The sequence below is a fragment of the Schistocerca nitens genome, chromosome 2 (genome assembly GCF_023898315.1).
Source record: "Schistocerca nitens isolate TAMUIC-IGC-003100 chromosome 2, iqSchNite1.1, whole genome shotgun sequence".
NCBI classification, from domain to species: Eukaryota; Metazoa; Arthropoda; class Insecta; order Orthoptera; family Acrididae; genus Schistocerca; species Schistocerca nitens.
Window position 1 is genome coordinate 417,238,766 of NC_064615.1, and position 12,237 is coordinate 417,251,002.

Consider the following 12,237-nt stretch of genomic DNA (forward strand, 5'->3'; position numbering starts at 1 on the left):
ATGGTGGAGAATACAGAAGAGCTCAAAATACTGAATTCTGTCTTTCAAGATTATTGCTCCGAGGAAAATCTCACATTGGTTCCACCTTCTAGTTACCTTGCCAGAAGTCTGAAGCTCCATGAGGCTGTTGACAGATGTGCTGTTGGTTATCTACACCTATACTTCGCAAACCATGACAGAGGGCTACATCCCATTGTACAAGTTATGAGTGTTTCTTACCATTCCTTTCACATATGGAATGCAGAAAGAATGATTGTTTAAATGTCCATGAGTACTGTCATTGATCTTATCTTGTTCTTACAATCCTTATACAACCGATACACAGAGGATTGTACATTCCTAAAAGTCATAAATTAAAACTGTTTCAAGAAACTTTATAAGTAGGCTTTCTTGAGATAGGAATATCAACAATTTAGGAAAGGCAGATTGCTGCTTACTGTAAAGAAGACATGTCAAGTTGCAGACAGGCATAATTAAGACATTTTCATAAAGCTTTCGGCTACAGCCTTCACCAGTAAAAGAGACACATACCATTCACACACATAAGCAAGCACACCTCATGCACACGACTGCCAACTCCAGCATCTTGGGCCAGTGGCATTCTGGCCCGAGCTGCTGGAGTTTGTGGTTGTGTGTGTGAGGTGTGCTTGCCTGTGTGTGTGAGAATGATGTGTGTCTCTCTCTTACTGATGAAGCCTGTGGCTGAAAACTTTTATGTAAGTGTCTTTAATTGTGCTGTCTGCAACTTGACAGGTCTTCTTTACAGTAAGTAGCAATCTGTCTTTTTCTACATTTTTGATATTCCTACTGGAGTTTCCATTGCTTGATTTTTGCTGAATGGTCTTCTCAAGATAGTGTACATTTATCTTCCAGTTAAGTTTCTTCAACATGTTTGGTACATTCTCCCACAGATCAAACAAACCTGTGACCATTTGTGCTGCCCTTCTCTGTATATGTTCAATATCCCCCATTAGTTCTGTTTGGCACAGTTGCCATACACTTGAGCAGTATTCTAGAATTGTTTGATTGTGTGATTTTTAAACAGTCTCCTTTGTAGACTGACTGCATTTTTCCAGTGTTCTACTAATAAACTGAAGTTTACGATCTGTGTTACACATGACAGCCTATGTGATCATTCCATTTCATATGCCTGCTAAGTGCTACACCAAGGTATTTGTATGAGTTGGGTGATTCCAGCTATGATGATTACTGTTTTAGGTGTAGGATGCTAAGTTTTTTCTCATTTTGTGAAGTGTACAATTTTATGTTTCTAAACATATAAAACAAGTTGCCAATCTTTGCTTCACTTTGAAATGTTATCAATATCTGACTGAATATTCTTGCAGATTCTTTCGGACAGTACTTCATTATAGATAACTGCATCATGTGCAAAAAGTCTGAGGTTGTAATTAATATTGACTGGAAGATTATTCATACAACATGATCAGCAAGGGTCCCAACACACTTCCCTCTGGCACATCCAACGTTACTTACACATCTATTGCTGTCTCTCCATCCAAGAGAATCCACTGCATCCTTCTTACCAAAACATCCTCATTCCAATCACAGATTTAGCTTGATGCACCATCTGATCGTACATTTGACAATAAGCATAGATGTGACACTGAGTGAAATATTTTTTGGTAATCAAGAAATACTGCATCTACCTGAGTGCCTTCATCCTGAACTTTCATTGTGTCATGTGAGAAAATTAGTTTGGGTTTCGCATAAGCAATGCTGGTTGTCATGAAGGAGGTCGTCGTCGTTGTCATGGAGGAGGTCATTCTGTTAGAGATACCTCATTATGCTTGAGCTCAGAATATTCTAAGATTCTACAATAAATCAATGTCAAGGATATTGGATGGTAGATTTGTGAATCACTACTACTATCCTTCTTGTAAAGGAGTATGGCGTGTGCTTTCTTTGAACTCCTGGAAGTGGTTTTTTGTCCAAGGAATCTGTGATAGATTGAAGTTAGAACATCAAACTCTACTGTAAATTCACTATAGAATCTTATAGGATTTCATAGGGCCATGGAGCTTTGTTTACTTTTAATGATTTCACCTGTTGACATGAACACCTGGTTCATTCTTCTTTTCAATGGTATGAGGATTAAATTGGGGCAATTCTCCTGGGTTTTCCTTTGCAAAGGGACATTTGAAAACTGATTTAAGCATTTCAGCTTTGCTTTGCTGTCCTTTGATTTCAGTTCCTGTTTCATTCATGGGTGACTGGGCACTATCTTCGATGCCACGAACAGCCTTTGCGTACAAGCAGAATTTCTTTGGGGTTTGTGAAATATCATTTGACAATATTCTGCCATGGTTGTCATTCAAGGCTTTATACTTACTTCTCTTGACAGCTGAACACATTCCATTTAGCGTCTATTTGTAGTGCTATGCTTTATTTTATATTTATTAAGCAGTAGTTTCTGTTTCTTTAGGAGTTTCTTGAGATTGACTGTATACCATGTAGGGTCCCTACCATTATGAACTGTTCTCCTGAGTAAATATCTATCCAGTGTATGATCAACTATTGTTTTAAACTTGAGCTAATGTATGTGGGGAAGTCCTAAAGCCAGAAACTTTTAACAAAATATAGGACCATCTGCAGAGGATTGACACTTGATACAGTTGATCCTTAATATAAGCAGTTATAACATTACAAACAAATAGTTGGGAAGGCACATTGTTGGTTAGTTACATGATTAATGAGCAAACACTGGAAAGAATTACAGTCATTATATTTATAGTAGTATGCATTTGGATAGATTTAAGTTGCTGTTTCCATATTAGACTCCCTATAAAAACATCATAATTATGCCAGTTTGACATGTAACAATCCTACAGAAGTATCATTCGTCCATTAAGAAAGATGTTGCTTGGTGCTATGGCACACATACTGCTGGTCAATCCATAGATCAACCAAAGGTTTGGACCTCATAGTCAAATTCTTGTCAATATTTTGTTGTTGCCGATACCTATTCACTAACAAAAAACTACAGTGTTTCATTCTCTTTCGAAGTGTTGCTTGTTTGTTTATCAAGAAATGAAAATTGGCCCTTATCCCGAGTGTCTTCTAAACCAAAATGTCCATTTGACAGCTGTTGAGGCTTGAAAGTGGAAACATATGTTACTATAAAGGACTTAATGTAAGCTTTGGTTTGGTACTCAACACAGTAAAGCTGTAAAATTTTCTTCATGTGATTAAAACCCAAAAAATAAATTTTGGAAAATCTTTAAAATATTCTCCCTTTTTTTATCCAAAAAAATTGTTTTTCTTGTTTGTTGACAAACAGTACATTTAATTTCAATATGGAGAAATAATGGGTTCATGAGAAATAAAATTAAGAAAATGAAGTTTATAAATGAAAATAAATATTAAGTAACAAACCATGAAATCACTACTTTCACGTAAGGTCCCAGCTAAGGTATTACAAAAAATTGAATTAAAACTTCATTAATTCTAAAGTAAATACCTGGCAAAATATTTGAGTAATAAAATTTACCTAAAATAGAAACTAATACTTAAGAATAACTTAAAAAGTTTTTTAAAAGAGTTTTAACTGTGTCTTTCTGCCAGAGGATGAAAATTAATAAAAGAAGCCCACAGAGCAATCTCTTGAGCTAGGGTACGTGAAGTCCCACTTGTATGATGGATTTAACATAAGTTTTCAGGGTTTAGATAAGAAAAGAAATGAAGCAGGTGTTCTCTTTGGATGAGTTTTTTTAGATTAATGATATTATTTCAGAATGCAAGGACCCAGCTACCAGCTGTGAGAAGTGGAACTGCTTGTGGTAACTACTGACAGTGTATAAATCTTCTGAGGAAGTATGCTGTGTAGAAATAAGTTGTATACCTATTTACCATTCAAAGAGTACAGCTTAATTTCTGTCTGAAATTCGGGCACTGGGATGGAAGACTGTAGTTTTAGTCTGTTGGATGATTTTTGAATCACTGAAGTGTGACTGTAGCCTTACCTCATGTATGCGTTCAGCGTTATCCCCGTGGTCACATATCATGAAACAGTGCACTGTGGCTTGGCTGGTGGTCTGATGATCCATCATAAAGCACCGTTAGTTAATTTTCAGCAAAATTGTATGTTACAAGATATTGTACCTCTTGTGAGTTATTTAGTATAACCAGAAAACTGGTGTGCAACAAAGTATACACTGAACATGGTCTAATGATAGAAGCTGAGGTCAATTATTTTCAAATGCCTTCTCAATGATACATAACTATTGATCATGAACATAAGTTGGCGAGGAAAATCAATCATGTGCAGTACTATATCAAAAATTAATTCACCTCTCAACACATCCTTTCTCCTTCTTTAAATTACATGAAAAACAAACAGAAATGTGTAAGAATCACATATTTTTAGAGACTATATAAAAAGGGTGGTTTTTAGATTTTTGAAAAACCAAAATTTAATGGATTTTTGCAGATTAAGTTAATCTCACAGTAGTGTGGTGTTATCCATCAAATTACAGTGCAGTTCAAGAGCTTTAAAATGGCAACTGCAGAAATGTGGGTCATCAAGGTCCAAAAATTAACCAAAATTGGTGCATTTAATATCGAGTGATGTGCACCAAGTACTGTTAACAGGAAAGGTAGGCAAGACCTAAAGAACACTAGCTTATTTCATTTCAGCAAAGGTTCATTTAGTAAGTGAGAGAGCATCACAAAGTTTCTCATACAACTCCACTGGCAAGACCTTACAAATAGGTGTTGTGTGTCTTGGAGAGGATTACTGTAAAATTTCTAATCCTGCACACTCCAAAAAGAGTTGTATCTTTTTCATCTAACCCTCTCACAAAATGACCACAATAGTAAAGTCGGAGAAATCATATATAGATTTAAGTCATCCCTATACACCATTAATAAAATGGAGCAGGGTTGTGGAGAAATCTGTCTCATGATGCACCATCAGGCAGCTTGCGGAGCACTCTTTTGTAGACAGTCCCCATAAACACAAGAATATAAAGCTAATGTACAGTATACTTTGCATCATTTAGCATTTGCTATCTCTTGCAAATTAGTCTTTCATGCACAATAAGCCTGTAAAAGTGAACCACAGGTGAGTAAAACTATAAATAAAACTTCTCAGTCCTAATAAATTTTGTCTGTTGTAGTCTCTAGTATTATGAATAGTATAAGAGATACATCACATTTTGTAATTTAGTGAAATAGTTTTTCTTTAAGTATATTTGTTTATTCGTGACTGTTTTTTTTTTTTTTTTTTTTTTTTTTTTTTTTTTTTTTTTTTTTTTTTTTCTCTCCCCCTATCGCCAGTATAAGATTTGACTTCTGCACTATTTCAGAATTGCTTGGTGATCTGTTGATGCAAAAACCTCGTGAAACTGATGGAGTTGAATCTGTTGTTGTTGTTGATGGAGTACCTCAGGTTGGACCAGAGAGATTTGAAAAATTATCCTCTGTTATCAACAAACTGTTTTCCAAAGTTGGTGTCATTGTTAATGAATACTATCCGAAAACAGAAGATGGAACAACAAAAGGGTAACAATTTTTATCAATATATACATTGCATTTTTGAAATACCAAGTTTTTGTTTCCTAATGTCAAAAAATATATATTAATTTTTAAGGTACATATTCCTCGAGTACAGCAGCCCAAAGTATGCTTTGGAAGCTGTTAGCTTACTGAATAACCACAAGCTAGACAGGCAGCATACCTTTTTGGTAAATCTGTTCACAGATTTCAAGAAGTGAGTATACATTTGCGTACTTACTCAGTATTTTTTGTTTGTTTTTCTATATATGTATAAGGGGTAATCGAATGAAAAAGAGATAGTGCTACAAGATCTGTTCAAAAAATTCCGAAACGTTCGTTATTTCGTGCCAGTGGCGTGTTGGAGCGAAATGTGGTTGGCATCCCTGCACATGCCTGTGTTTAATGTGTAATTGGCGGAAATCTTGCTGTTGTACGTCGATTACTTATTATTCAGTGCTGTATTGATCAGAATGTTGTGTCGCACAGCTTGCAAATTTCAAGATGGCAGTGTTAGAGGAGCAATGCGTCTGCATTAAATTTTACGTAAAACTCAAGAAAACCGTCAAGGACACACAACAAATGATTCAGGAAGCTAGCGGTGATGAATGCTCGAGCCGTACCCAGTGTTCTGAATGGTTCGCACGGTTTAAAAATGGCTGGAAGAAAGTTAAAGATGACCCTTGTTCAGCATGCCCTTTGACGTGTACCGACGACTCTCATCAGGAACGTCAGCAAAATTGTGCGTGCCAATCAAAGACTGACAGTCCAAGAGATTGCAGAAGAATGTAATGTTTCAGTTTGATCATGTCATGAAATCCTGACACAGCATCTTGTAACGCATCATGTTGCTGCCAAGTTTGTACTGTGGCTCTTGAGTCAAGACCTTTGCCTCGCAATGTGTGAAGAGCTTTTCCATCGTGCAAATGAGAATGAGATGTTCCTTAAGAGAATCGAAACTGACGTGGGTCTACATGTGGGATGTTGAGACCAAGGTTCAATCTTCACATAGGGTTGAAAAGGTTCTCAGAGACCAAAAAAAACTTGTCAGGTCAAATGTCAAAACCATGCTGAAAGGTTTCTTTGACTTTGAAGGATTAGCTCATCATAAATGTTAATAGATGGTACTATTGGATGTGTCGCCTGTGAGAACATAAGAAGGAAAAAGATGAATATTTGCGATGTTAGATGAGATAAAAGAAAATTCACAGGCAGCACTTTTTGTTGTTCAGCAAAAGACATACAAAGACTGCTTCTGGAAGTGGAAACGGCATTGGGAGCAGTTTATCAAGTGTGGAAGAGATTATTTTGGAGACTGTTTACAGTAAGTAAAAGGTAGCGTAGAAACATTTTGTGGACAAAGTTTGGGAATTTTTTGAACAGACCTCATAAATGAACTGTTTGTTTAAAGAGTAATTGCCATAACTGTTAATATATGTATCTCACTGTGAGGCAAGATGGTCGTAGCCGCCATGGAAAAAGTTGGTGGTTGCCTGTGAAGCATGATACTACTCCGGTGTGTATCTTTCATCCGAAACAAATCTACAGCCACTATTTCTTCAGGGCTCCAAAATTGTGGGAATTTGGGAGGGATGAGGACTATATGGAGGGTGTGGAAGGGCTTCCCAGCGAAACTTCTGCAGCATAGTGGAAACAACCTTCGCAACGTCTGTGAGAACATTATCCTGCAACAGAATGGCATGCGTTAGCATTCGGCCCCGGTGCACTTCAGTTTTTGCAGTGTCCACTGACTGCTGTGCATTATTGTGGTGCTGTGCTCTGGGAAGTCAGTGGGCAGTGGGCCCTTGCAGTCAAAGGAAGAGGTCATCATGACTTTCCCAGAGCCCGCACACACAGCTTTGGATTTTTTTGCAGTGGGGTTGGATCAAAGTGCTTCCTTTGTTGGCTCTGACATTTGCTCTCTGGCTCAGAATGATATCATATTTCATCTCCTGTCACAATACAGGATATCTTGATGACATTTGAGATGCTGCAGTGATGCCGACCAAACTGCGAGGAATCCACTGTGCACAGATTTTCTGGAGCTTCAGATTATTTCTCATGCCCAACATGAGCTGAAGGTCTTCACCATTGACCTTTGTTTATTTCTAATGGTAGCATGCATTGCAGCAATGGCAGAAGGGGTAATGACATGATGAGCACGCTCTGGCTGACTGCTGTCTTTCTTTGACACCAGACTCTCTCGAACTCATTTATTCAATGTGTGTGTGACACCCCCAGGGGGCACACAGTTCTTCCGTGAGTTCGTGCATGGCGGTATCAGGATGGATGCTTGGCACATGAAGCATATCAAGCTGCAAAAATCTGGCCATTCTCAAACGGCCTTCTCTTCAAATAGGGCAGGATCATTCAATGCTGATTTGTATGACCTAGCAACATCGCCTTTCCCGGCTACACCATGGGAGGAGGGCCAGGCTCGCTGTCTTGGGATGAAACCCTTTCCCCGTTACCTCGTCTGTACTAGGACAAATGGGGACACATTCACCGCCACAGAGCAATTGTTTTTGTGGAAAATATCAAGTACAAGTTTGGTGAAGTTGAATCTCTTAGTAAGGTGGCAGTCGCACTCCCTGTTGATCAAAGTTTCTTCTTCTGCAGCTCTTCATCCCTGTGATTGTCTTGGCAATGTCCCAGTGTCTGTTACTCCTCACCAATCTCTGAATATGGTCCAGGGAGTAATTTTTCATTGGGATCTCATCCTGCAAACTGATGAGGAACTGCTAATCTGGAGCAGTGTGCAGAAGGGTCGCAAAGACAACTGCAATGCTACTGGTGCCTTTATTCTGGCTTTGAAGGGGGATACCCTCCCAGAGAAGGTCAAGGTTGTATGATACAGATATGACGTGGAACCGTATGTCCCTCCACCTATGCAGTGCTTCTGGGCCACCAGTGTTAGTCCACTGTCCAGGGTCTAAACCTCCAAGGTGCTCTATGCACTGTTCCATTGGTTCTCACAGAACACCCCGAGACACACTTTGCAACAGCATCGTTGTCCTCTTCCTACCCTATTACCTTTCTCTGGCAGCAATGTAGAGTTGAACAGATCCCCCTCTGTTTCATGCCGCACCACGTTGAGCCCTATAATACACACTTCACTGAATAGGAGTTGGTGCAAGCTCTTAGCTCTTCACGAGAAACATCCCCAGGCCCAGATTCCATCCACAACCAGATGATGCAACACTTGGCTGCTCCCCTGAGGCAATAGCTCCTCAGGGTCTTCAACCACATTTGGTTCATGGGTGCTTTTCCGTCACAATGGTGCAAGAGTATAGTTACCCCGTCCTTAAGCCCATGAAAATCCAACATCTCTAGACAGCTACCGCCCAATTAGCCTGACAAATGTACTTTGTAAACTGCTCGAAAGGATGATCAGCTTCAGATTATGTTGGGTACTCGAATCTCTCTGCCTTTCGTCCTCCCCCTGCAGGTCCGGAGGTTAGAAAAGGCCCTATGTATACCTGCCTGTCGTAAGAGGTGACTAAAAGGAGCCTCATACATTTTGGCCTTTATGTGACGGTCCCCCGTGGGATTCGACCTCCATTTCTCAAAATTTTTCTGAAGAGTGAGCCAATTGGGGAAGGGCGCCTTACATGGTGCATCATGTCCATCGTGCATTGAGATCTTTAGCCGCATTGCAGTCCCACCCATTCTCCATCTCTTGGGCAAGGACACATTCCTGGGTGCATTTTCCACCATGCACTATGCAGTGTCACTTTGTGCCGACGATGACCATATACTTCTTTGCACCTCACATCCAGCACTGTAGCCAGTCTCTTGTGGGGCCGTCATGTATCCTGTTGGTTGTAGCCCTCTGACAACACAGGGATTGCTCTGCTGAGGGCTGCGCCATTAACTCCCATGTATGCCAAGGAGTAGATGTTAGTCACCCTGGGGCATCAGGACTCCCGGCAATGGCCATCTTGCCAGGTGGCCTTTGCTGCAGCTGGGTGGCGCCCATGGGGAGGGCCCCTGGTTGGAGTGGGTGGCATCAGGGCGGATGACATGCCATGAAGCGTAGTAAGTCATCTTTTGCTGGTGGTCCGCCGCCAGCCGTCTCTAAGCGGGCAAAGTCTAACTGTAATGCTAAGGAATACGACCCCAAGTCGTTCCCCTCCCTGGCCAAACCATGGGAGGAAAGCCAGGCTAAGGATGTCAGTGAAGCTTATTCGCCCCAATACCTCGTATGTACGAGAGTTGATGGGGAATCTTTCATGTCCATGAAGCCTCAGTTTTTTATGGAGCATTTGGAGGAAAGTTTGGGGAGGTGGAGGGCTTGTTCAAAATGTGCTCTGGGTCAGTTTTGATAAAAACAGCATCCTCTGCCCAGTCACGGGCATTACTCGATTGTGGCAAGTTGGGGGATGTTTCTGTTACCATCACGCCTCATAAGAGCTTAAATATGGTTCAGGGTATTATATTCCACAGGGACCTTCTTTTGCAATCTGATGACGAGCTTGCGCACCAATTTAGAGGGGCAAGGTGTTCATTTCGTCTGGTGCGTCCATTGGGGTCCGAGGGACAACAGAGTGCCACCGGTGCCTTCATCTTGGCTTTTGAGAGCAACGCATTGCCCGAGAAGGTGAAGGTTATTGTCTACCATTGTGACTCCAGCCATATATCCCTCCCCCGATGTGGTACTTAAAGTGCTGGGAGTTCGGCCATATGTCATCCCCTGTACTTCCAGCCCCACCTGTCAAGCTGGTGGATGTCCATTGCATCCCAATACTCCATGTGCCCCGTCTCCCATCTGTGTCAACTGCAGAGAGCATCATTCACCTTGCTCACCACACTGCAGGATTTTACAGAAAGACAGGAAAATCATGGAATATAAGACCCTGGACCGACAGACCTACACCGAGGCTAAGAGGAAATGAGCGCCTACATCCTGTGGCTGTGACCACCTCATATGCTGCCACTACGAGAACAGTTGCTGCCCCATCAGTTCCTCGAATTCCGGTCACCTCTCGGAACAGGGAGACTACACCAGGGTGTGTACGACCCGGGGAAATCCAGGAATAACTCGGGAATTTTTTCATCCGGGAGAAAACGGGAAAAACCCGGGAGTTTTTCGGAATTCCGGGAATTTTTCATTGTTTTAGCTTTCAGGTAAATTTTTGTAATTTTTACTGCAGAATTGATTTTCCAGCAAAGAATGTTATTGCATCCTGCTACTGGAGAATGATACTGCAACAATAAAATAGAAACGAGAGGGGGAAAAAATAAAACTTTAGTGGCAAAGGAAATGTGCAATTTATAACAAAACACCGTGCACACACAAGCGTCTGCAAATAGCAAAAATATGTCAAAGGCCGTAGGGTGCAAACTGTAATTCTTCGTAACAATAAACTGCTTGCTATGAGCATGACGTCACAACTGTTCACATTAGTTTCGTTTGATCAATTGCCAGCGGTGTGTTGCACATGTGCATTTGACTCGCGTATAAGCAGTACCTTCTCCCGCTTCCCACTACTTGTAGTTTGGCTGTTAGCTGTATCGGTAGCAGCCAGACGCAAACGAGAAAATTTTTTCTCGCGCGCCCTGGCTGCCAGATTCGCGCTTGCACAGTGTTGTCTGAGTTGTAGTGGGGAGGGGGTTAACCTCCACGTGACCCGTGTTTACTTTAAGTGATTTCGCTGCTTCTCTTCGTTTACAGCTCCCGCGTCAAATGAAAACAAAACTGATTTCTGTGGCCAGGAGCTATCAAGTGAATTAAAATACATTCACATAATTACTGAGGGCAAAAATATATTATTAATTTCAGTTTTCTGATTTTATTTCATTTCCAAGTAGGTAGCAGTCAAGCATTAATCGCCTTGCAGAACAGTGAAGTTATTTTTGCAAGTTTGCTAAAGAAATTTAGCTTGATTAATCTTCCCAGTGAGGCGATCATTTTATTTGAAACGAAGTGTTTCATTTTACAGTATTGGCTAGTTCCAACTGTTCGCTGAATTTAAAGTGCATGTTATCATCTGCCATGTATGGCATTATGCCATAATAAAGAACCAAAAATGAGATCATAGAGTACTGGTACTCATAGAAAATTTACATTCCAAAAGCCACACGGAAAAACTTAATATCAGATGGGACCTACTTCATTGTGAATCTGAAAAAAGCCAATTTGCACTTCAAGCTGAATTATGCATTTTACTATGGTTTACGAAATTCCGATGCTCTATGGAGTATCCTCTGATGCCCTCTTTCTTTTATGGTGTAATGTAAGCTCTCTTAGTGCTTTATACACACGAACATGCGGGCTTCCTACACCACTGCTGTTGCACACGCACAATAATGCCTGTTTTCTGGCGCTCTCTGGCAACTGCGCTCTGGAAACTGGTAAATCGAACCTATTTCTAACAGTCTCCGGGTAGTATTGTGAACGGTGGTTAGAAAAGCGTTACTTTCAAAGTAAATTTCTTTTTATGCAAGATGAATTATGTTACGTGTGAGAAAGTGGGATGGATATCTAAATCACAGAGCGTTCGAAACTGAGCAGCTTGAGGATCAGCCACTTACAAAAATTTTGAGCCGCGAGACATTTATGTCATAATTTTAAATTTACTGGCACATTCATGTGATGTATCTTAAAGTATAACACACGCAAAAAAAGATCAATATTACATGTGAAAGCTTGGCTTCTGTTGTAGCGTGTTAATCTTAGAGATCAATATTATATGTGAAAGCTTAGCTTTTCTTGTAGATATACGG

General features: G+C 40.5%; 1 protein-coding gene across 1 annotated transcript in view; it reads left to right on the forward strand.

Annotated features, from left to right (window-relative positions):
- The window catches only part of LOC126236290 (eukaryotic translation initiation factor 3 subunit B), a 93,592-nt gene that overhangs the window by 24,856 nt on the left and 56,499 nt on the right, over window positions 1-12,237 (forward strand). The window contains exons 2-3 of the mRNA XM_049945478.1: window positions 5,325-5,520; window positions 5,609-5,728. Coding sequence (XP_049801435.1) covers window positions 5,325-5,520; window positions 5,609-5,728 — 316 coding nt within the window. The remainder of the gene's footprint in view (window positions 1-5,324; window positions 5,521-5,608; window positions 5,729-12,237) is intronic.